Source organism: Eurytemora carolleeae, unplaced genomic scaffold (assembly GCF_000591075.1).
Source record: "Eurytemora carolleeae unplaced genomic scaffold, Eaff_2.0 scaffold420, whole genome shotgun sequence".
In the NCBI taxonomy this organism is placed as follows: domain Eukaryota; kingdom Metazoa; phylum Arthropoda; class Copepoda; order Calanoida; family Temoridae; genus Eurytemora; species Eurytemora carolleeae.
In genome coordinates this window covers 127,879-153,610 of record NW_019397757.1, presented here as the reverse complement: position 1 = coordinate 153,610, position 25,732 = coordinate 127,879, and the positions used below count along the sequence as shown (strand labels likewise).

General features: G+C 33.4%; 2 protein-coding genes across 2 annotated transcripts; both read left to right on the top strand.

The window, feature by feature from the left end:
• Positions 1 to 3,889: 3,889 nt before the first annotated feature.
• Positions 3,890 to 18,352, top strand: LOC111715796 (T-box transcription factor TBX3). Its single transcript, XM_023491164.1, has 4 exons — positions 3,890 to 4,400; positions 12,212 to 12,325; positions 13,491 to 13,644; positions 18,125 to 18,352. The coding sequence occupies exons 1-4, from the start codon at positions 4,090 to 4,092 to the stop codon at positions 18,350 to 18,352; spliced, it is 807 nt and encodes a 268-aa protein (XP_023346932.1). The 5' UTR covers positions 3,890 to 4,089.
• Positions 18,353 to 19,741: 1,389 nt separating this feature from the next.
• On the top strand, positions 19,742 to 20,941 carry LOC111715794 (uncharacterized). The gene is made up of 2 exons (XM_023491163.1): positions 19,742 to 19,955; positions 20,255 to 20,941. Exons 1-2 carry the CDS (start codon positions 19,742 to 19,744, stop codon positions 20,866 to 20,868), a joined length of 828 nt encoding a protein of 275 aa, XP_023346931.1. The 3' UTR covers positions 20,869 to 20,941.
• The last annotated feature ends 4,791 nt before the right edge of the window (positions 20,942 to 25,732 follow it).

Below are 25,732 nucleotides of genomic sequence, written 5' to 3'. Positions count from 1 at the left end.
CTGTATCCCTGTATCCCTGTATCCCTGTATCCCTGTATCCCTGTATCCCTGTATCCCTGTATCCCTGTATCCCTGTATCCATGTATCCATGTATCCATGTATCCCTGTATACCTGTATCCATGTATCCCTGTATTCCTTTACCCCTGTATACCTTGAAAACCGGATTTTAAAACAATTTTAGTAATAATTGAAGACAATCCGAAGAAAGCATCGCCGCAGAATTTCTTCTGAAATTTTAGTAGCTTAAGACTTCCACTTCCTGTACATCCTTGAAATCATCTCTGGATTGTTCGGCTGCAGATTGACCCATCCAACATCTCAAAACAAAAACCCTCCGGAGACTAACTATTTTATTAATAAAAGGCTTATTGGTTCCTCATATCATCTTGAAAGTTCTTCGATTAATACCTAGAATACTAGAAGTTTAAAATTTGGCCAAAATTATTTTTTATTTCCGCGGAAATTTCTGCTTATGTAGATATCAAGATAAAAGAAATCAAGTTTATGCTAATACAAGCTGCTGAAGGAAGAGTTGAAATGGAAAAATAAAGAGCTGAGGGAAAAGATATAATCAACGATAACCTTGAACCCCAGTATAAAACTATGAGCAGTCTAACTGAAGAAATTAAGACCACTGCAGATGTGCAGTGTGCACGTGCTAACATCACCTAAACTTATAAGTGAGTTTGTGAGGTTAAATCAAAGACAATGGCTTAAGGACCAGGTAGACTTGATCACAAAGTTGACCTCACTGGTTGATTCCAGGGCCTGGTAAAGAAATGAAGATCAAGATGTCCCAAGTAAAAGATCTAAAGCATCAAAAGGAGAATTTGGCAAAACAAAACGAGCCATTGCACGTGGATTTAACGGTTCTGTCAATATTCCAGAAAACTGTGACTTTCGATNTTTGAACATCTATACATATCATTTTAGCCTTTTTTTCTGAAATACTTTTTTGTCGGTATATACATTTCGAATGAAAAAGTATAAAATAAACAAATCCGTAAGTTTAAAGATTGTTGAATTGTTTGTCGTTTCCCTAGGTTATAGTTAATAATATACATTATACATAAATACATAGTTAGATCAAAATAGAAAGATCGAAATGTAGATAGCTGGTAATACAAATAGATTAGATAGATATAAGATCGAACAGACGAACAACTCAGAAAATATATCTTTTCATAGGTAAATGGAAAAAAAATTATCCATAGATACGCATGTTGTTTGATAAATAGATAAATAGATTGATAAATACAGATATAGTTTGATAAATAGAAGAATAGATAGATAAATACACATGTTGTTTGATAAATAGATAAATAGATAGATAAATTCACGTAGTTTGATAAATAGATAAATAGATAGATACTACTACATGTAGTTTGATAAATAAATAAATAGATAGATAAATACATGAAGTTTAATAGATAGATACACATGTAGTTCGAAAAAAAAATGAATAGATAGATGGATCAATAGATAGATGATCGAATAGACGGACAACTTAAAAATATATTTATACGTAGGGATAGCACGAGCAGCCGTATTACATTTGAATTTCCGAGCCGGGTCAACCTTTCCGGTCCCAGTTTGTACTGTACCGTACGGAAATTGGCTTAATTAAGCAGACAATCAACAGGACTAGCCGGTGCACCAATGTTGACGTGGTCAGACTTTATGCTTCATATAGGTTGAATTTACTTTTACTAAAGGGGCAGAGGTGATTGGTAGCAAAACAAAAAAAAAGATAGATCGATATATAGACGTTCACATGTAGATTGTTAAATATAAGATAACTAATTCTTATAGATAAATAGATAGATTAAGAAATATATATAAAGTTGAGAGTTATATAGATTGATAGATAAATTCATAGATATATAGAAATCTAGCTAGAAAGCTAGATAAATAGATAGTCAGATATATAAATAGATAGTTATAAATCTAGTTCGATTGATAAATAGTGAGAAATTTAGTTAAATAGATAGATAGTTAGAAAGATAGATAGATAGATAGATAGTTAGATAGTTAGATAGTTAGATAGTTAGGTAGTTAAATATTTAGATAGATATTTAGATAGTTAGGTTGATAGATAGATAGTTAAATATATTTATAGTTAGATAAATAGATAGTTAGATAGATATATAGTTAGAATAGATAGATATATAGATAGATAGATAGTTAGACAGATAGATAGATATTTAGATAGATACATAGATAGATAGATAGATAGATAGATAGATATATTTAGATAGATAGATAGATAAATAGATAGATAGATAGATAGATATTTAGATAGATAGTTAGTCTGACAGGAAGATATATGTGTCGTAAAAGATTTGAATAAGGGAAGTGCTTGTCTATTAATTCTTCTTAATTATTTATTTGTCTCAACATTAACAGTGCTTAATGGTTCATGTGGGAACATAGGGATATATTATACAGCTACTTATTTGTACATATTAATACTTAGTAGTACATAATAATACTTAGTTGTACATAATAATACTTAGTTGTACATAATAATACTTAGTTGTATATAATAATACTTAGTTGTACATAATAATACTTAGTTGTATATAATAATACTTATTTGTACATAATAATTCTTAGTTGTACATGATATATACATAGTTTATATTTAATTGTACATAAAAATACTTAGCTGTACGTATACATATTACATAGTATTACCGCACAGGTCTGCAGCTTCAGTAAATCTAAATCATACGTGTTTGTGTAAACAATAATACTTAGTTGTGCAAAATATATATTAAGTCGTACATTAAAATACTATATATATAATATGTACTATGCTTTACATCATAATATATAATTAACTGTACATAAGGTATATTTAGTTGTAATTAAGTAATAATGCTTAATATATACTAAGTTGTACATTATAATACGTGTACATAATAAATCTGTTCACTGTTTTATTTTGTAAATACTACACGCGGCATCAACGTAACTTATAGTATACTATAAGTTACGTTCTAAAACTGTCTCATGACAAGTTTATTCGTTAATCAATCAATCAATCAGTTCTATATAACGCTGGTAATTTTAGCATCCAACCAAAAATGTTTTTCAGTATACAATATACATTCCTTTATTGATATTTTCTAAATTATTTTTTTATAATCTATATTTTTTTTACTTTTGACGGGCTATTTATTAGTTTAATAACGATTTCCTTTATGGATTTAAACTAAGGGCTAGCCCAAATCTTGTTTGCATTTTTCCCAACGATGTTATAGTGTACAGAGTGATGATGTACGATAATCCTTTACTAATTGTATAGGCTATCAACCATACCGAGAACGTACTGCATATTTGTTTATTATACGTTGATTCTGGCCTAAACTATAGTATATCAATATTAGTAAACAGTTGTACAGTACAGCTAACATCGTGGTTTTTTCCCGATAAATAATAAAATACGTGGTTCATTTTATCACCGAGGAAAGTGACAAAAACAGTAATTATTCTCTCAAAATATTCCCGTAGTTAAGACATCATTAACAATTAGTAATATTCCCATTTTTAAAAATCCCCTTCCCGGCCCTTATATAGGGGGTCCCATCAGCCTATTTCATATTAATGTACACTTATCATGGTTTTAAAAAGTAAAGACAGTGTTTAATTAAATTCTATTATTTAAACAAGACTGCTTAAACGGCTTGTCTACCTCCTGCCCTCTATGATCTTTCATGTAAAATACTAAAGCCTACAGGCACTAAACTCAACACCAGCGGCGTTATTTCCCCGACCCGGTCCGCCTGCCTGCCGCCAGGCAGTTTAGGTCGTTACGCGTCAGTACGGACCTGTACGTGGTAGTGGCGGCAGGCAGAGCTACTAGTGTCCAAATGGTCACAACGCCCGTGGAAGTGGTGAAACGTCGCCTCTCTTTTACTCCACATGCACTCTTCTATATTCCTTAATTTAAAGTTAAAACCAGTTTCTCAACAACCCTTGCCGTCTCCACACACCCGGCCTAGTATATATATTTATATATATAATAAATATATATTTAGAAAAGTAAAATCAAATAAGTTAAATGAGTTTGTCTAGTTCAAAGAATGTCTTCAGTCTGTGAAACAATGTCCTATCCACCCCCTCCTCTCCTACCTAGGCCGGACTATTTGCCACATTTTCATCCGGGTGGTCTACCAACCTTTCCCGGATTAGGACCTACCAATAGCTTCTCAACCCCATCCGGATATCCGGGTGTATATCCGGGTTTACCCGGATTTCCTTTTGGAGCTCTTCGTCCGCCCCCACCAGAGGACGATAATGTCCAGGACGATCCTAAAGTTACTCTTGAGCATAAAGAACTCTGGGAGCAGTTTCATAAACATGGAACTGAGATGGTTATCACTAAATCTGGAAGGTAATTTTCAATCTTTAAAAAGAACCAATTTCAAACATAACATTTTTTTATTTGTAAAATGATTGTTCACCAAGTTTACTGAATACCTTGATTTTTAGAATTAATGCAATACAACTAAGCCAATCTTATATATTTCTAAAAGATGTTCTTGAAGGGCAGAATGGTCAAAACTATACATTTAAAGTCACGGTAAATTAGGGGTCAGTCAGTGAGCCTGAAATTTGAAACTTATTTTCATCCGTTCAATAACGATTTTTGGTATTTGCTAGGTTACACTCTTTTGATTAAATGCTCAATTATATAAAGTCTTTTACTCAATTTTTGACGGATTTTGAATAAGAAAAATATAATTAAAAACTTCGTTGTAATTAGTTTTACGTGCATTCCCAGCAAAACTGTAATTCTGGGCCTCAGGGATATCTTTCCGCGACAAGATTGAAATTTTGACTTATTAAAAATAAGTAGTTTTTCGATCAATTTTGAAATAAGAGAACAGTCCCTTTTAACAACTTTATGCTGTTAACTAACAAATTTTTCAGAAATTTTCAATGTTAATTAAAGGTAAGTAGAAACAAATGTCAAATATGATATTTTTTCGTGTCGTTTAAAAATTTATATTATCTAACCATATTATTCAATTTTCAACTATGTTCATTGTTGGAATTTGCCCAGGAACTTTTGAAACAAGGACTCGACGTATGTACTGTATTACATGAATACAGTTAGATACAAGCACTACGGACGTACGGCACAGTGCAGTATAGGAAAGTACGGTTCAGTACATGTATTGTACAAGGCAAGAAGAACATTTCTAGGAATAAATTAGCTCTCTAAACTTTCTTAAACTCCAACGTTTTGTCGAAATATTAAAAATTTAGAAATTTTAGAAATTAATTAACTTAATACTCGATTTAGGCCATTTTCTTTGGTAATCATGATCAAAATTTGCAACGTGTTAACAATTTGTTTTTAAACAGATTGATAAAAGAACTTTTAATTGTATTTGACACATTTCTAAACTTATCTTTTTTTATAAAAAAAAAAATGTTTATGAAGACAAACAATATCTATCAATTGAAATGTGAAATTAATGATTTCAAAGTTAAAATATATCAGAATTTTTTTACACTTTTAAAACGCTTTTAAAAAGTATTGCATTTCTCAACCTTAAAAAAAGTGTCTCATATAAAAAAATTGCAGTTTTCAAATTTCTATCAACATTTCTCTAATGATATTTGTTAGTTTATGTACAGTGTGAAATTAAATTTGTTATGGTTACCATGTAGGCTTTTCTACCTCTTTGGTCAGATGATAAACAATCGATGCAAATTTGTTTGCAACAAACCGAAACATTTAAAACCCAATTTTGATTTAATTACTTAATTTTACCGTTTTTTACGACTGGGCATTTACTTGTATTAAATTCAATTCATGGATTTAACGGTTCTGTTAATATTCCAGAAAGCTGTGACTTTCGATCACAATTTGACCCATTAAAAATAATTTGTTGGCCTTTTCTATTAAATACTTTTTTGTTGGCTTCAAATGAAAATGTATAACATAAACAAATCCGTAAAGTAAATAATTATTGAATTAAAGACCAAAACTCGTTTGATTACAAATAGAAGAAACCGAATGCTGCTCACTCTGGTTAGTCCGGTGTGAGTGATGATGCTATATTCATTTGTTTCTTTTCTTTAATCTGAAAGCCGGGGTAAAAAGTAGTCGTTGGTTGTCTATAAAAAATGTTCAATATTAATAAAAACATTGAAGCTGTTTTCCAAAAAAAGGATTTTTAAACAGATATTTTCTGAATCTAAATCTAAAACTTGTTTTTATACGTTTTCAAAAAGAAACTTATTTTTTTTTTCTAAGTAAATTGAATAAAAAAATAGTAAAAAATCCATACTACCCTACATATATCATCAAAATGACTTAAGTCCATTAATTTTTCCTCATAATCCTGATCTTCTTTTTCTATGTTAAAGATATTTCTACACTATTTCTATTGGTTCAGAATATACAACAAAGACATGACTGATCCCTGATTGGATCAGGCGCTAATGGACTCGGCATACAGGAGTGTGAAGGCTTCAAACTTTCATGTATATTTGATGAGTCAGGGGCAAAGAGGAAAATATCAATTAGTGTAAAAAGAGTTTGAAACTCAATCAATCAATCAAATTGCACAGCACATTGCCACTTCATGGGATCAATACACCGCGATATATAGACCGGGGGGATTCATTAGATAGGGATTAAATCCACAATAAGAAGAGTAACTAATTCCTAAAAAAAAGTTTAAGGGATTAAATTGATTAGGATTAAACCAACCAATTTGATTTAACAAGCCGTTGAATGGGATCAAAATTCTTGGATGTATGGATTATACTTTTTAAAATCTTGAATTTCCAATATTTGTAGGAAAATGAGGGTGTGAAAGGAAGGGGGATGGAATCCCAACACGCTTTTTGTTTATAATAAGATTAGTAATGGCCGGCTTTTTATCTATTTTGATTACGGAAATTTCTTATCCAAGTCGTCTTTTTGACACGAGATATGTTTAAATATTACAATATAGACCCCCCCCCCTCCTCAATTTCTTCTAGCTGACCATGAAAATAAGTTCATAAACAAAATTTGGTACCGAGCGATCAGAAATGTGATTTTTCTCATTTTTGTAAAGAATACAATGGTGAAGGTGTTTATTATTATTTTAAAGCTCTAGGTGTTTAAGAATCCTTCCTCTGAAAAGGAAATTGTGGTTTTTCTTTCACCATGGTTTAATTTTCCCATCAAGGAAATTTTTTTTTTAGTTTCTAAAATTGTTCACAATATCTAATAATCTCGAAAAAATGAAATACTACGGTTTTAAAAAGTATATCTACCCCTGAATAATAATCTATTTGGTTTGGTCGAGAAACCACTATGCTTAAATCATTAAATACGTTTAAAAACAAATATGGTTATTGTAGTCGGCGCGTTCAATTTATTCATAAATCCCACCACTTCCAGAACACAGTAATCAGTACATTTAGAAAAGCAGCTATACAGTGCTTACCAATAAACAGTGGAATGATTGTCTATGTATATCACAACAGAACTCTTATACTTTTGTCGGCTTAACATCAGGACAATTTCGTTGTTTTTTTTTGTCTTGAAAAGATGCGATTTCTCTTAATTTCCTCCATTGTCTGTGCAGAATAAAACCACATTTCACTTTTTTAGAAAACCGCAACGGAAAATAATAAATTTTCATCCATAAAACAGGAATAGGTTTGAAGGGTACCATTGAGAATTAGCCGTGTGCATTTTTAACTGAAGGTACTCTTCCTTTTATTTAGAAATGCTGTTGAGGTTTATCTTTACTTTTAATATATATATATATATAAATTAGAGTAGGAACTATTGTTGCTTTGCACCATGATAGCATCATATAAATTAGAGTGGGAACTCTTGTTGCTTTGCACCATGATAGCATCATATAAATTAGAGTGGGAACTCTTGTTGCTTTGCACCATGATAGCATCATATAAATTAGAGTGGGAACTCTTGTTGCTTTGCACCATGATAGCATCATATAAATTAGAGTGGGAACTCTTGTTGCTTTGCACCATGATAGCATCATATAAATTAGAGTGGGAACTCTTGTTGCTTTGCACCATGATAGCATCATATAAATTAGAGTGGGAACTCTTGTTGCTTTGCACCATGATAGCATCATATAAATTAGAGTGGGAACTCTTGTTGCTTTGCACCATGATAGCATCATATAAATTAGAGTGGGAACTCTTGTTGCTTTGCACCATGATAGCATCATATAAATTAGAGTGGGAACTCTTGTTGCTTTGCACCATGATAGCATCATATAAATTAGAGTGGGAACTCTTGTTGCTTTGCACCATGATAGCATCATATAAATTAGAGTGGGAACTCTTGTTGCTTTGCACCATGATAGCATCATATAAATTAGAGTGGGAACTCTTGTTGCTTTGCACCATGATAGCATCATATAAATTAGAGTGGGAACTCTTGTTGCTTTGCACCATGNCACCCCCCCCCCCTTAAACCAAATATATCGTGCCTTATCGCAATTATTCGGGTTAGATTTTAACGCTATAAATTTCACACTTCATAATGTTAATTTAAAGTTTAAAATTGATAATAAAAGTAAGTGGTGATAAAACATCTTTATCAAAATCAACTAAAACCTATAACTAATCTAAAACCATCAAAATATTTTGTTAGCTTTGATTTAATTTTCCCAGATGTGTAGGAATATTTGATTAGATAAATGTTTTTTATGCAAAAAATCATTTAAAACTATTGAAATAATTTCAAATTCCGAATTTTGTTAAAAGTTGTCGAACCCTATGATAGGTTGGTTAAAGGTGTTTTTACCAACTGTTGTGGGTTGATAGAGGCACCCTACCAGCACTAATTGAACACACGGACATATTGTTTTACAATAATATTCATCAAGCAGGGGGGGGGGGGGGGTGTGAAATATAAAATCAAGAAAATTCCTCTTTTCTAAATACAAACTGTACACTGTACAACGTAAATTGATTCCCACCCTACATTCAATAACGAAGAAATAATAATAAATGTATGTTCGGAAATAATTAAAAATATATTTGATAAAGAACATAACGGGGCATCTAGATTTTCTTGCGCGCTGACAAATATATTAGATGGAGAATCATCGCGGTTTCTTTCATTTTAATATACGCTTAAATCATTAAAATCGAAAAATTCACAAATTATTATTTATGTAACATATCTCACAAGTTGTGTTTCCCTAGTATTAAGTCTTTGCCATAAACTCTGATTTTCTAATTCCTATATCTACTTAGACCTCAGATATTTCAAACTATTTTTTAAATGCCAATTAAATATTTTTAATCTACACCTGCAGTTCTATACTTTAACAATTGTAAAAATCATTTATGCAGAAAATTCTAAATATGTTCAAATGTGAACAAAAAATTGAATACCAGAAAACGCGCCAAAACCTTGGTTTCCCGCCACACTTTTTCATCGTATAAAGTGACTAATGATAGGTGAATATTTAATGATAAAGGCGGTGTTGGATTTGTCTTCTTGACAGCTTAATGCAAAGGGGAAACAATTATCCATATTCCTGATGAGAGGGGGGGGGGGTTAAGTTCTATATTACTACTCTATTAATTACTGTCGTATATTTGTCTTGTGTTCAGCTTTCTATAATTATACAGAGTGTTGATTGCGGACATTGAAACCAATCAACCTGGAGTAAGTAGATCCTAGCTTAACATAGATATTTTAATACTGTAAACCAAGCAGCCTGATGTAAACGAGGGGAGGAGGAAGACCACATCAATCTCTAGTCCGAACCACATTCTCCTCATTTTCTCGTCCGAACCACCTCGAAATCTTCGTCCTTTCAATATTATTTTTTTTTAAGTGTCCGATCCTTGAAAATAAATACATTTTTAAAAAATATGGCGACGTTAGGGCATAGATGAAATATAAAATTTTCCCAATTAAATTTTAGATTTGTGTAAAAATGAAAATGCTCCATAATTGATGTTCTACAAAAAAGCGTCTGTATCTAGAGCCCTTTCTTTCGCGGAAAATGCCGCAAAACATCTCAAACTCGATGTAAACAACTTTTTGTAATATTCCAGCTGAATTTGGGTTAGAGATATGACTTACAATTTTTATATGATTAAATACTGTATGAATTTATAGGGTTGGGACCAATTAATTGTAGTAAATGATTTGAATAATATAAATTATACATTTTTTTTCTATAATTTTAAGCATGCGGCAGGCAGTAGTGATCTCTTAGTGGGGACAACAAATCAACCTTATTTGTAAATAAATCAGAAATCAATGATTATTTTGTATGGGTTGAAATGGAAAGATTAAAGACCATGTTCACGCCAATTCTTTGGTATAAATTTTTATTTGTGAAAGTTATCCATTTTGGAGGCAGAAGAGATTCAATTTTTAACCTAAATAATATTTGACATCATTCTCGTGGATTTGAAGACTCCAACATCTCAAAATCCTTGGAAAACTTTATTCTAGTCATGTTTTATGCCCTAACGTTGCCATATTTTTAAAAAATGTATTTATTTATTAAGGATCGGACACTTAAAAAAAAATATTGAAAGGACGAGAATTTCGAGGTGGTTCGGACGAGAAAATGAGGAGAATGTGGTTCGGACTAGAGATTGATGTGGTTGGCCTTCCTCCCCTCTGTAAACCCAACCTAAACCTAGATGTTGAATACTTAAACCAATCAACCCGGAGCAAGTGTAAACCCTAACAAAACATAGATATTTAGTACTGTAAACCGATAAACCCAAAGTAAACCCTAACAAAACATAGATAATTGGTACTGTAAACCAAACAACCCGGAGTAAACCCAACCTGAACCTAGATATTGAATACTGTAAACCAATCAACCCGGAGTAAACCCAACCTGAATCTAAATATTGGGTACTTTAAACAAATCAACCCAGAGTAAGTAAACCCTAACAAAACATAGATATTTGGTACTGTAAACCGATCAACCCGAAGTAAACCCTAACAAAACATAGATAATTAGCATTGTAAACCAATCGACTTGGAGTAAACCCAACCTGAACCTAGATATTGAATACTGTAAACCAATCAACCCGGATTAAACCCAACCTGAATCTAGATAATAATTCTATTCTTTTCTATCCTAGCGGTTTAATAATTCTATTCTATTCTATCCTAGTGGTTTAATAATCCTATTCTATTCTATCCTAGTGGTTTAATAATCCTATTCTATTCTATCCTAGTGGTTTAATAATCCTATTCTATTCTATCCTAGTGGTTTANTTGTGGGTAACCTTAATGTACATGTCAGAAACACAACGGTATTTTTTAGTCCTTTATCGGAGTGAAATACAGAATATATTGTCGGTTGTGTGTCTTCACTAGGGATAAATTCACATAGTTTCATTCTTTACTCTGCTGCAAAATTTCTCAAGTCACTTTTAGAGAGAACCACAACTGAAAATGGTTAAATTTTATAAATTTAAAATTTTTTTATTTTCAATAGATATAATTAATAATATAATTATTACGTCCATATCACATGACCAGAACTCCCACCAATGGCAGTGTAATATTATTGTCACGTGGGTCCGTCTGTATCATGTGACCAGTATACTGCACTGCCATTGGTAGGAGATCTGTTCACGTGACTCGGACTTATAAATAATATTATCAATTATATTTATTAAAAAGGAAAAATTATTAATTCAAATAATAATAGGAGCAATCCTAAGATACTTAGGTTCCTTTTGTATATCGTCGTTTTCAGATTGGTCGCGTTTTTGCTGAATATAATCTGCTTAAATCTACCATTTTATACAGAATTTTATATATATAGATTTTCATATAAATTTGACACAGTTTTATATCAATTTCTCAAGACATGAACAATAGATAGAACTTTTATGGGTTTCGATCAACTCTTAAAATTTGTAGGTTTCAGCCTATACCCCCTTTAAGTTTTCCTTTACAGTACCTTTAAAATGTGTTGAATTCGGAAAATTTCCTTCTTTTCCCAGTTTCACAAATCCGCAAGTCGCGTTTATAGATATTTAATTATAAGCTTTACAAACATAGCAATGTAATTTATCTTTAGTCAGAATAAGGTTTAAAGGGAACCATTGTGAATAAGACATGCAACTCAAAGATTATTGGAGGATTACTTGAAATACCATATTTAGTTCCTTTAGAGAAATGTTTAACTCTAGTCCAAGAAGCTGACATGTTTAATTTAGGCAGATGTTTCCTCAGATGAGATACAGATTATCTGGGTTGGATCCAGACACTAAATATATCCTGCTCCTAGATATAGTTACAGCAGACGACTGCAGATACAAGTTCCACAACAGGTTAGATCTTCTCCTACTCTATAGTCTTATACCAGATATATTGTAGGAGGCTGTTTCCAGCCTACAGGGTCAGGGTGACCGGCCTAGCACCAAGGGATAAATATATTATGCTCTGTGATATTCTACCAATAGATGATTGCAGATATAAGTTTCATAACAGGTCAGGAGGAACCAGGGATCAATAATCTTTCCAAAAATGGAACAGTTTTGGAATGATTATTCTTCATGAGTATATCCTGGATGTAACCCTGTAGATTATGAACCCGGTAAATTAGTTGTATTTTTGCTAAATATTGTCTTTTTTAACATTTTGGTCCCATACAATTTTCCCCCATTCTTCTCCTTCTCATTCCTCTCCTCCTTCTCCTCCTTCTCCTCTTCTCCTCCTTCTCCTCCATCTCCTCCATCTCCTCCATTTCATCCTTCTTTTTCTTCTCCTCCTTCCCCTCTTTCTCCTCATTCTCCTCCTTCTTCTTTTTCTCCTCCTTCTCCTCCTTTTCCCCCTTCTCCTCTTTCTCCTCCTTCTCAGCATTCTACCCCTTCTTCCTTTTCCCCTTTTCATATTTCTACCTTCTTTCTCCTTCCTTCTCCTCCCTTCTCCTCCCTTCTCCTCCCTTCTCCTCCCTTCTCCTCCCTTCTCCTCCCTTCTCCCTTCTCAACCCCTTCCCCCTCTCTAAACCCTCTTGCATCAATCAATTTAAAATTCTTGTAATTGTGAATTTTCAAATTTGAGTTTACAGATTTGCTGGAGGGTAGACCTTGATACCTTGAACTGCATGAATCTGTACTAAATATCAACCATATAGTTTCTCAGATAGATAGAAAACATAGTAAACATACAACATAGAACTATAGGAAGTAAAAAAAAAAGTTCAAGAACGTGAAAATAGAATTTAAATCTCAACTGAAAATGTAAAAAGTGCAATTAAAAAAGAATTTTCAGTATTTTGTTTGATTTAAACATGCCTGATCTTACTAATTAGTAAACGTAAATAAAAAATTAACAATTAGCAAGTAAATATGTAATTAGTACATATTTTGATTAAATAAATAATGTATTGTTCAATTAGAGGATTGCTTTGCTATTCACGATTATAAATCGATCGTCTATATTTAATTTAATTTCACCCTTTGTTGTTTGTTAAATCAATGCAAAATATTTCAGCCGATGGATAGTGGCCGGGAAGGCGGACCCCGAGATGCCGAAGAGGATGTACATCCACCCTGACAGCCCCGCCACCGGGGAGCAGTGGATGCAGAAGGTCGTCTCCTTCCATAAACTCAAGCTCACCAACAATATATCAGATAAACATGGATTGGTAAGCAAGAATTGCCTCCCCCCTCCCTTCTACCTGGCTATTTTAAAAGGTTTTTTATACGTACAAAAATCAACAAATTGTCGCATACAGAATTAAAAATTAAAATTTTTTTTCGCTCCATGGAAACCTTCCCACTCCTTAACTAAACTTACAACAGTGAATCAAATCCCAATTTGGAATAGGACGACGATATCATGGAAGTACTAATGTTTATTTGATGTTGTTAAAAACAAATAGTTTCAGTATAGACACTAATTTAGTTAAATGGGTCTGTTTCATCTGCACAATTCCTGTGTCTCATGCTCATTGGACTTTTTAAAGTTATAATTTGATTCTAAACGTCGTCTTCCTATTTCAGAGTTTTCTGAAGGTTCTGTATTATTATGCTAAAGGCTAGTTTCAGATGAAAAATGACGATAAAAGTAGAAAATGGGGTTAAAACCATTTTAAGAATATGATTATGATTAATATGGAAGATTTCTTATTTCTCAAGATTTATTTGAAAAGAATATTCAAGTTTTTGATACCCCCCCCCCCCCTTCTGTACTGTTAACTAGACCATTAATTGACAACTTGGTAGAAAAACTTATTTTACTGGCATTTTCTATTTTATAGCCTTATAAAAACCTGTTTGTTTTTAATAGTGTCTACTAAACATAGTGTATAATATACATGTATATTTTGTATATGGCTTTAAGTTTATTATCTTGATAATGTAGTGCTTAATCTAAAAATAAATCTGGAATTGAGATTCATACATAACATGCAGAAACTCTGGTAGTTCTCAAATTACAGAGATAAATAAGATATGGCACAGAAAGTCCTACGTTAATATGAATCATCTCCAAGCTTTGACGTGCCACGCTTTAATAAAAAATAGGTCAAATTTTTGCGATTTTTTTGTGACCTCGTTGCTTCTTTAGTTTTTATTGTACACCCAAGTACGAGAAAAACAAATATACTTGGTTGCAAAGTTAAAATTCCTTTTTGTTTGTTTATATTATATTATAATTTATACCTTATCAAAAGAAAAAGGTTCTGATTAAAAAAATGTATTCTCCTACCCAACTAGTTTATAGAAATGCTAATATTGTTTTCTTCACATTAATATCTCTTCAAAAAAAGAAGTTTTGATCGAAACATGTAAGACTGTAAAATTTACTTTGACGTAGCCATAAAACGCACAAAATATTTGTCCCAAAATCCTATTTTTTTGCTTTGCTCAACGATCTACATAACTGGGACACCCTGTGCAATTTAAACATTATAAATGTAAAGGTAGTTTTTTTTTAAATTGTAAGTTATAGAGATTGAAATTATTAGTATAGCTGCGTATTTAGTGGTATAACTTGTATTAGTGTAATACAATTATTACAAACTTTATTGAACAGACTTTTGTCCTTTAAAATCGAAGAAAAACCAGTTTTTGAAAATTTGCATTTTCTTTTGCATTCCTGATAAACTTGACATTGAATCATAGACAAATTATTAATTAAATGAAACAATTGGGTTTCAAAACAGACAGTATAATAGTTGGCTTATTTTCTACATTTAGGAGTAGTTTATTTAGTAGTTATCTAGCAGTGTAATTTAACTAGGAGGGGGGGGGGCAGCAGATGGTAGATATACTATGGTTTAGGATATGGGCGGGTAGGGGGTGAAGGGGTACAGGAAGGGGAAGAGGGGTGGGGGTAGCATAAATTAATTTAAACGGTAGAATTATAGTAAACACATTTAACAAGGATAATTTCCTTGTATTCTTGTCTTTCCGTTCTTCTGTTTCTGGCTTTCTGAGAGTTTTAATCATTCGTTTTTTATTATTCTCTATTATTATCTTCCTTTTTCTTTTTCAAACTTTTGTTTTCTTTCTAAATCGGGCACATTTTTTAATGTCAACGTATTTATTTTAGAAGTGTATCTCCGTTAAAAAGATCAAGATGATGAAAATTAAACATAAGCTGAGGAAATTGTTATCATTAATTCATTCCAGATAAATAACAAAGATATCTTTGCAGTCGTTTCTCAGATGCAGGTTTATAGAGAACTATTGTACGTCACACACGGGCAGTCGTAGTACATTTGAATTTCCGAGCCGGGTCAACCTTTCCGGTCCCAGTTTGTACTGTACCCGGCTCTATGGACAGGACTAGCCGGGGCAACAAGGTTGACGCGGTCAGACTTTATGCTTCATATAGGTTCAATTTACTTTTACTAAAGGGGCAGAGGTGGGTGCACAGTAGATATTTTATCCTAAAAGCGATGTATAAATTTCTACTGCATTGACGAGCAAGAATATGGCTTTCCAGATAAAAAACAAAGATATATTTTTTGTACTTTATCATTCTTACTCACTTCATCGCGAATTTCATAATATACGTGCTATAAAGCAATCATCGTGCTATAATGTGAAATTAGCTGTAGATTATAGCACGTGTGCTATCAAGTTCTGATTGGTTCCCGGATATTCTCCAAAAAATTTAGGATATTTCCAATTTTTTTTCAAAAGAAATGAAAATAAAATTGAAATAAACTCTACATTTTGACTTTTTCTTTGTTTAAAGCTTAGTACACAAAGGTTCTCGCTTTTTTTGGACTAAGTTTTGCATGGTTTCATGGTTTGTGCGTGATGTATGATATATTCATGATTATAATGATGATAATAATACTCTAGTGTGCTCCATGTTTACAATGTGAAGTGTGTATACTACGTATGTCGCCCTGAGCGGTATGTTCTAGTTCTAGAGTAAACAGTGTTATAAACATACTGATATATGTCAATACTCAGATTGATCTAAACTTTATATATCATTCACATATAATTCTCTAATGCGCCTAAGCGACCACCAAAACTGACTTCTTAAATCAAAACTCGTGTTTTCTTGAAATCTCACAAATTATCGTGAATGTTATTTTTACTGTTTTAAATGGCTAAATCTTTCTTTTCTCACAAGATTAAAAGAAGTTTCACATTAAGGTTTTCCTACCAAATTTCCCATTTAAATCCTGTATAGATAAGAGGGTCCTACAAATGAGACGTCATCTAGAATAACGATATATAAACTGAAGAAAACTGTTCGATAGAAGAATCATTCTGTTCAATTATTCCTCGTCAAGACATTATTTAATTAACAAACATACATATTCTTTTGACAAAACAATCTTTAATTTTGTTCTGAGTCCCTTTCAAATACCCATCCCCAGCCCCTTCTTTCAGTTCTTCTTTCCAACCATTCGTTCTTGTCTTTTTATAAAGTCACAACAATCCATCATTCCTAAAGTCTCACATTACCCCTCCCCACTCCTAAATCCCTCCTTTTTTTATATTTCATACCTCCTCCCCTCCCCTCACTCTATATATTATATATTTCATACCTCTTCCCCTCCCATCACTCTATTTATTATATATTTCATACCTCCCCTCCCCTCACTCCATATATTATATATTTCATACCTCCTCCTCTCCCCTCACTCCATATATTATATATTTCATACCTCCTCCCCTCCCCTCACTCCATATATTATATATTTCATACCTCCCCTCCCTTCACTCGATATATTATATATTTCATACCTCCCCTCCCTTCACTTCATATATTATATATTTTATACGATGTTAGGTGCTTTCCAAAGGGGCTTTTCCCAAGTGGCAACTTCCCAAATGTGCAATTTCTCAAGCGGTAACATCCCAAGTCTGTCATAGCCGCAACTCTCGGCCCACTCTCCGGTAAATCCTACTATATCTTCGGTCAGTGTAGTGCAGATTACTACAGAACGCACCGTGAGCTTAGTTGATGGTGGGCCCCCCATTACAGACAGCGGCGCTTTAAAAGGCCTAACCTAACCTTCGGGAAGTTGCTGCTTGGGAAGTTGTACGTTTGGGAAGATGCCACTTGGTAAATTGTCACTTGGGAAGTCGTCCTCACTCCATTTATTATTTATCATATATTTACAATCACCTTCTCTCTTTCTGGCAACGCCATAGTGGCTTGAATCTTGATGTCCTTTTCCCAATTTACGTTCTATCATCTGTACCCCCCCCCCTCCCTTCTACAGATGGCATTTCAGGAACTACCTAGTTGTCCATGTATCTATTACCTTGTTAAATATAATTTGTCCTGATGAAGAAATTAAGTATAATTGATTATTATTATTATTATTGATTATTTATATATAATTATATCCGACCGTTAAGCCTAGCGAAGATTCAATTATCCTTGTATAAGGTTCCGCAGTGTGAAATAATACCAATTTATGCATTAACACCCCTCGTTTCCTTCCCCTTTCCCCCCTTCCCCTTCTAATTCTCCCTCCTTCCTTTACTATCTAGAGAAAGCAATGAGCCTAATCCATCTTATCGGGTTTAAGTGTTTCTCATAAGCGTAATCAAAAAGCCCCACTTTTCCTCAGGAGACTTTAACGAGTTATAAAGCAACGTCGTAAATTACCGCAAATAATTCTAATCTTGTTTTCTTTTCTCTAGACAATCTTGAACTCGATGCACAAGTACCAGCCGAGGTTCCACCTGGTGAGGGCCAGCGACATCCTGCAGCTCCCCTACTCTACCTTCAGAACCTATGTGTTTAAAGAATGCGATTTTATTGCTGTGACAGCTTATCAGAATGAGAAAGTCACCCAGCTAAAAATAGACCATAATCCCTTTNCCCCCCACCAACTTTCATATCTCTATAGCCAGCTCTGCTATGGCTAGTTAGCCTTATAGTATATTCACACCCTGGATACTAATGAGAATGGATGAGTGTAAAGATGGTTAAACCCTGGATTTCTTTTTCACACTGAATCCTGGAGTATTGCTTCAGTCATGCAATCAGATAATTTACCTTCATACACCTTGGACTTTACATAGTCCAGGCAACAATTATTTTTCGTACTAACCCCCGCCTCTAATCTATATATCCCCTTTTCTCTTTTACTCTCTTTTTTACGTCAGCTTAGTATCTTAGCTTATTTTATATCTGACTGAATATGAGATTTAAAGTTGAAAAGACCTGAACCCTCCTTATCCTTCCGTTTATAAATGCATTTTTAATCTGAAAGTTCTTCTTCCTTCCAACCTTATATTTTTAAAGCTAATTAGAAAGAATCTACAATCTAACCTTCCATAATTAAATCCTTCTATTTTATTAAAATACTTTTCTCATTATCATATTATTCTTACTTTCTACCTTCGGTTTTTTTTTAACAGCTCACTTTTCAAACCTAACCCTCTTTCCAGATCGTTGAGTTTTACTATTCTTCGTTTTTGTACTCCATTCTTCCATTCTTCCATTCTTTCATTCTTCCATTCTTCCACTCTTCCATTCTTCCATCCCTCCATTCTTCCATTCTTCCATTCTTCTATTCTTCCATTCTTCCATTCTTCAATTCTTTCATTCTACTATTCTTCCATTCTTCCATTCTTCCATTCTTTCATTCTTCCATTCTTTCATTCTTCTATTCTTCCATTCTATCAATCTTCTATCCTTTCATTCTTCCATTCTTCCATTCTTTCATTCTTCCATTCTTCCATTCTTCTATTCTTTCATTCTTCCATTTTTCCATTCTTCCATTCTATCAATCTTCCATTCTTTCATTCTTCCATTCTATCAATCTTCCATTCTTCCAATCTTCCATTCTTCCATTCTTTCATTCTTCCATTCTTTCATTCTTTCATTCTTTCATTCTTTCATTCTTTCATTCTTTCATTCTTCCATTCTTTCATTCTTCCATTCTATCAATCTTTCCAATCTTCCATTAATCTTCCATTCTTCCATTCTTTCATTCTTCTTCATTTCAAATAACCTTCTCAAACCCAACCTTCTTTTTACGTCTTAATTCCTCAACACAGTTTTTTTTTACCTTTCATACGTTATCCTTTCATCCTTTTGTTTTTCTAATAACCTTCTCCAACCTTCTTAAACCCATCCTGTTTTTCACATCTTTCTTTTTTGACACAGTTCTTTTTTTACTCTTTACTTCCATCCTTCCATCCTTCTGCTTCTAATAACCTTGTCCGTCATTCTCAACTCCACTTTCTTTTCACATCTTTCTTATCAAAAACAATTCTACATATTTTCTATACTTAATCTTGAATCCAACCATGATTTCCGTGAACACACTTTGCTCATTTATTGCAACCCAGTCTGAAGATAGAGTCATGTTCAGGAAAGCTGGTGCCTCAGTTCACTCAGATTCTAGTACATCTCCTCGACTACCTGGAGAAGAGGAGATCAAGGAGGAGGAGGAGGAGGAGGAGGAAGATGAGGGTAGAGTAGATGTTGTTGGGCTAGATCCTATAGAACCTTCAGATACAGGTATACACCTCAGATACAGGGTTACCCACAAAAGATGAGACTTTAGAGCCGAGTATTTTTCGTTATAAAATATTTCATTATATTATTTAAAGTCTAAATATTTAAAGCAAAATACCTAACTCTGCCATTAAATAATCTTCCAATAGTTAGGTTTAATGAGTTATAGGTCGTCGTAAAAGTCTTTATGAGTAACCTTGTACCCTTCTATTTATTTAAAACCTGCATACATGTCAAATTGCAGGAAAAAATGTCTATTTTTCAAACCCTTGAAAATAACTAGTTTTGATTAAATAATCCAGGTGTCGGAGAGAAGCTAAAAGAGGAGAGAGAACTTGTCCAAACCAAACCAACCAAATTTAGACCTTTCGATGTCAGTTCTTTGATCGGAGAACAGGGCGTGAAGAGAGAAGTCTGCTCTAGTCCTGTTAAACCATCTAGTCCTGATATGAACTCAGCTCCAACCCTGAACTCATATCTAGGCTTCTACCAACACCTTCTCAGCTCAGGATCTCACAGCTTCAGTCAGAACTTTACTCCGGGTATAGGGTTTAATATCAATCCTCTTCTATTTAACAGTTTAGCTCTAGCGTCTCAAAATCCGTTCCTAGCTTACTCTACCCTGGGTTCCCTGAGCCAGCTACCACTGGGGGAGAGATTAAAACAAAATAGATTTAGTCCTTACAACCCTTTTCCTCTTCCTCGTCCTTTCTCGGGAGAGTTAAAGTCTGCTTCTCAATCCGTTCTACCCAAACCATCTCATTCATCCAGTATGCATAGTCCGGCCACACCTCTTAGTTCTAGTCCGGCCAGCCTCGCCTCATTCTCCCCACCCCCGTCCACCGATATAAAGAATATAGAGAAGATGGTTAAAGATCTAAGTGGAGAGAGCAGGACTTACGGGATATCACACTAGATATCCTGTATCCTGTATCCTTTATCATGTATCCTGTATCCTTTATCCTATATCATGTATTCTGTATCCTGTATCCTGTATCCTGTATACTGTATCATGTATCCTGTATCCTGTATCATGTNTCCTATAAACGATAAATTTATGCAAATGTCCAAGGTTGAATCTAAATGCACAAAAACTGCAACTAAGAGGATTGAAGCAGGTATATCACCAGTAGTCATAGGCTACTCAATCATCCGATCCTGTATCCTGTATCCTGTATTCTGTGTCGTGCATCCTGTATCCTCTATCCTGCATCCTGTATCCTGCATTCTGTATCCTGTATCCTGTATCCTGCATCCTGTATCCTGCATCTTGATTTTTTTTTCATATCAATTCTAACTTGAAATAGCTGTGATATCCCAGAAAATTATCAAAAATGTATTAAACAAAACACGAATTAAGGCGCCTTGATTTTAAAAAGCTTTAAACCCTAATTCTTCTCTAACCCCTCTGAGGATTAGGCTTATATCAACAGTAAAATGTTATTGAATAAATATATATTTTTATTCTATTTTATCAAACTAAGCAGTGTCTTAAACAGGGCTAAAATAGCAATACTTATGAGCTTATATTATCATGAAGAATATTTTAAAACAATTTGATTTTAAAGTTGTAGCGTAATCTATGTTTAAATGTTATCCCTTAAGCTGATTTAATTTTTATATTTTTTATTTATTTATTGTTTCGTCTACGTGTAATTTTATTATGTGATTATATTAAGTCAGAAATATATGTTTTTTCGATGAGAAAACTAAAAATAAAAATTGGATTTTTAATTTTCTTTTTTAACTTTATACGAGGGAAACAAAATCTTTAAGGTTCTTCTAGACGTCTCAGCTCTTTCAATTTTTAGAAAAGGTTCATATTTCTATCTTTTCGACTCTCTAAAAGTTCACTATATTTAATATTTATACCGGTTCGACTCTCTAAAAGTTTGCTGTATTCAATATTTAAACATTGCAACATTAGTATCATACTGCAAAAAAAAAATCTGGAAAACTTTAGAAAAGATAATTATTAGATTGGTTAGGACTTTTAGAATTATAAAACGTAACTAAAGACAAAGGTTGCTAAAAGTGTATTATTTAAATACTAGTCTTTTAGGGCGCTTATCTTCTATTTAAATTGTGAACATATTCTTTTTGTTTACATTTTAAGACAAAGAAGAACAAAATTTTACGGATTTTTAAAAAAAATTTAAAGAATTTACATTTTTTACAAAAATAAAAACCTGTAAAACACATTTATTTTTATTTTTATCATTCATAAACCTTCCTTGTGGTCACGTGATGTCCCACAAAAAATGTGGGCCCGATCGGTTCAGCCGTTTTGACGTTTAATGTTTCTAGCATACACCCTGTAGTATATGCCGGGTCAGGTAAATGTATATATTCTAGTATACACCCTGTAGTATATGCCGGGTCAGGTAAATGTATATATACTAGTATAAACCCTGTAGTTTTTGTGTCGGAAAAAGGCATATATTCTAGTATACACCCTGTAGTTTATGGGTCAGGTAAAGGTGTATCCTAGCATACACCCTGTAGTATATGGGTCAGGTAAATGTATATTCTAGTATACACCCTGTAGTATATGCCAGGTCCGGTAAATGTATATATTCTAGTATAAACCCTGTAATTTTTGTGTCGGGTAAAGGCATATATTCTAGTATACACCCTGTAGTTTATGGGTCAGGTAAAGGTATATATTCTACTATACACCCTGCAGTTTATGGGTCAGGTTAAGGTATACATTCTAGTATACACCCTGTAGTTTATGGGTCGGGTAAAGGTATATATTCTAGTATACACCCTGTAGTTTATGGGTCAGGTAAAGATATATTCTAGTTTACACCCTGTAGTTTATGGGCCAGATAAAGGTATATTCTAGTATACACCCTGAAGTTTATGGGTCAGGTAAAATTATATATTAGCTAGTATACACCCTGTAGCTTATGGGTCAGGTAAAGGTACATATTCTAGTACACACCCTGTAGTTTATGGGTCAGGTAAAGGTATATATTCTTGTATACACCCTGTAGAGTATGGGTCGGGTAGAGGTAATGGGAGGTATATATTCTTGTATACACCCTGTAGAATATGGGTCGAGTAAAGGTAATGGGAGGTATATATTCTTGTTTACACCCTGTAGAGTATGGGCCGGGTAAAGGTATATATTCTTGTATACACCCTGTAGTTTATGGGCCAGGTAAAGGTATATATTCAAGTATACACCCTGTAGTTTATGGGTCAGGTAAAGGTATATATTCTTGTAAACACCCTGTAGTTTATGGGTCAGGTAAAGGTATCTATTCTAGTATACACCCTGTAGTTTATGGGTCGGGTAAAGGTAAATATTCTAGTATACACCCTTTAGTTTATGGGTGGGGTAAAGGTATATTCTAGTATACACCCTGTAGTTTATGGGTCAGGTAAAGGTAAATATTCTAGTATACACCCTGTAGTTTATGGGTCGGGTAATGGTATATATTCTAGTATACACCCTGTAGAGTATGGGTCGGGTAAAATTATATATTCTAGTATAAACCCTGTAGTTTATGGGTCGGGTAAAGGTATATATTTAGTATACACCCTGTAGCTTATGGGTTGGGTAAAGGTACATATTCTAGTTTACACCCTGCAGTTTTTGGGTCGGGTAAAGGTATATAATCTAGTATACACCCTGTAGAGTATGGGTCGGATGAAGGTATATATTCTAGTATACACCCTGCAGAGTATGGGTCAGGTAAAGGTATATTCTAGTATACACCCTGTAGAGTATGGGTCGGGTAAAGCTAGGTATATATTCTTGTATACACCCTGTAGTTTATGGGTCGGGTAAAGGTAAGGGGTTTAGACTAAGTGGATAATCGGAGATTTGAAGATTATTGAAGATTATCTGTAACCACGACAATCAGATAATTTGTATTTTACAGTTCACATCCTATCCATCCTATCCATCCTATCCATCCTATCCATCCTATCCATCCTTTCCATTAAATCCATCCAATCCATCCTATCCATCTAATCCATCCTATCTATTCTATCCATCCTATCCATCCTTTCCATCCTATCCATTCCATCCATCCTATACATCCAATTCATCCAATCCATCTAATCCATCCTAGTAATCATATCCATCTAATCCATTCTATCCATCCTACTAATCATATCCATCCAATCCATTCCATCCATCCTAACCATCCTATTCATCCGGTCTAACCTAGTAATCATAACCATTTTATATATTTAAAAAAATAATCATTTCATGAAAACTCGGAATTTCTTTTTTTGTATAACTTTACAAATCCTGGCTTGAGATAAATCTTGAAGTTTAGATTTCAGGATTTGATTTTAGGGTTTCCTCCGGGTATAATACTACTATGATACCAGGATACCGGATACACTGGGAAACCTGGTTCTTCTCCGGGGATAAAATAAACCTGATGCTCACCCAGCTAGTAATACTATAGTGCTTAGGGATTAGATATTATCATTATTCTTATATTCTGGTTTCTCACATTAAACTACCGGAACTACGGAAATCATAACTAGTAAACTACGAATTTACGGAAACAAGAACAAGAACGGAAACAAGAATAAGTGAATGACGGAAACAAGAACTAGCAACTTTAAAGATACGGAAATAAGGATTTAGTAAACTGGAACTACAGAAATAAGAATTAGTAAACTGTGGAACTACGGANTAAGAGTAGATATATGAGTATGGGAAGAGAATTCAGGATAAGAGGAGATATATGAGGATGGGAAGAGAATTAAGGATAAGAGGAGATATATGAGAATGGGAAGAGAATTAATAATAAGAGGAGATATATGAGGATGGGAAGAGAATAAAAGATAAGATGAGATATATGAGTATGGGAAGAGAATTCAGGAAGAGGAGATATAAGAGGTTGCAAAGAGAATTAAGGATAATAGGAGTTAAATAAGGATGGAAAAAGAATTAAAGATAAGACTAGATATATGAGTATGGGAAGAGAATTCAGGATAAGAGGAGATATATGAGGATGGGAAGAGAATTAAGGATAAGAGGAGATATATGAGAATGGGAATAGAATTAAAGATAAGAGGAGATATATGAGGATGGGAAGAGAATAAAAGATAAGATGAGATATATGAGTATGGGAAGAGAATTCAGGATAAGAGGATAAGAGGACATATATGAGGATGGGAAGAGAATTAAGGATAAGAGGAGATATATGAGAATGGGAATAGAATTAAAGATAAGAGGAGATATATAAGAATGGGAAGAGAATAAAAGATAAGATGAGATATATGAGTATGGGAAGAGAATTCAGGATAAGAGGAGATATATGAGGATGGGAAGAGAATTAAGGATAAAAGGAGATATATGAGGATAGGAAGAGAATAAGAGATAGGAGGAGATATATGAGGATGCAAAGAGAATTAAGGATAATATGAGTTAAATAAGGATGGAAAAAGAATTAAAGATAAGAGTAGATATATGAGTATGGGAAGAGAATTCAGGATAAGAGGAGATATATGAGGATGGGAAGAGAATTAAGGATAAGAGGAGATATATGAGAATGGGAAGAGAATTAAAGATAAGAGGGGATATATGAGGATTGGAAGAGAATTAAGGATAGGAGTAGATGTAGACGGATAAAAAGAGAATCAAGTATAATAGGAGATAAATATGAATGGGAAGAGAATTAAGGATAATAAGAGATGTAGAAGGATAAGAAGAGAATTAAAGATAGGAGGAGATATATGAGGATGGAAAGAAGATATAAGTGGATACATGAGAACTGAAGATGACCTGAACTGATCTTGACCATATT

Excerpts from the sequence above, each read along its gene's own strand:
- LOC111715794 (XM_023491163.1), top strand. The coding sequence starts at position 19,742 with ATGATTTCCGTGAACACACTTTGCTCATTTATTGCAACCCAGTCTGAA. Across the intron at positions 19,956-20,254 it reads TATAGAACCTTCAGATACAG|GTGTCGGAGAGAAGCTAAAA; the intron begins GTATACACCTCA and ends TAAATAATCCAG.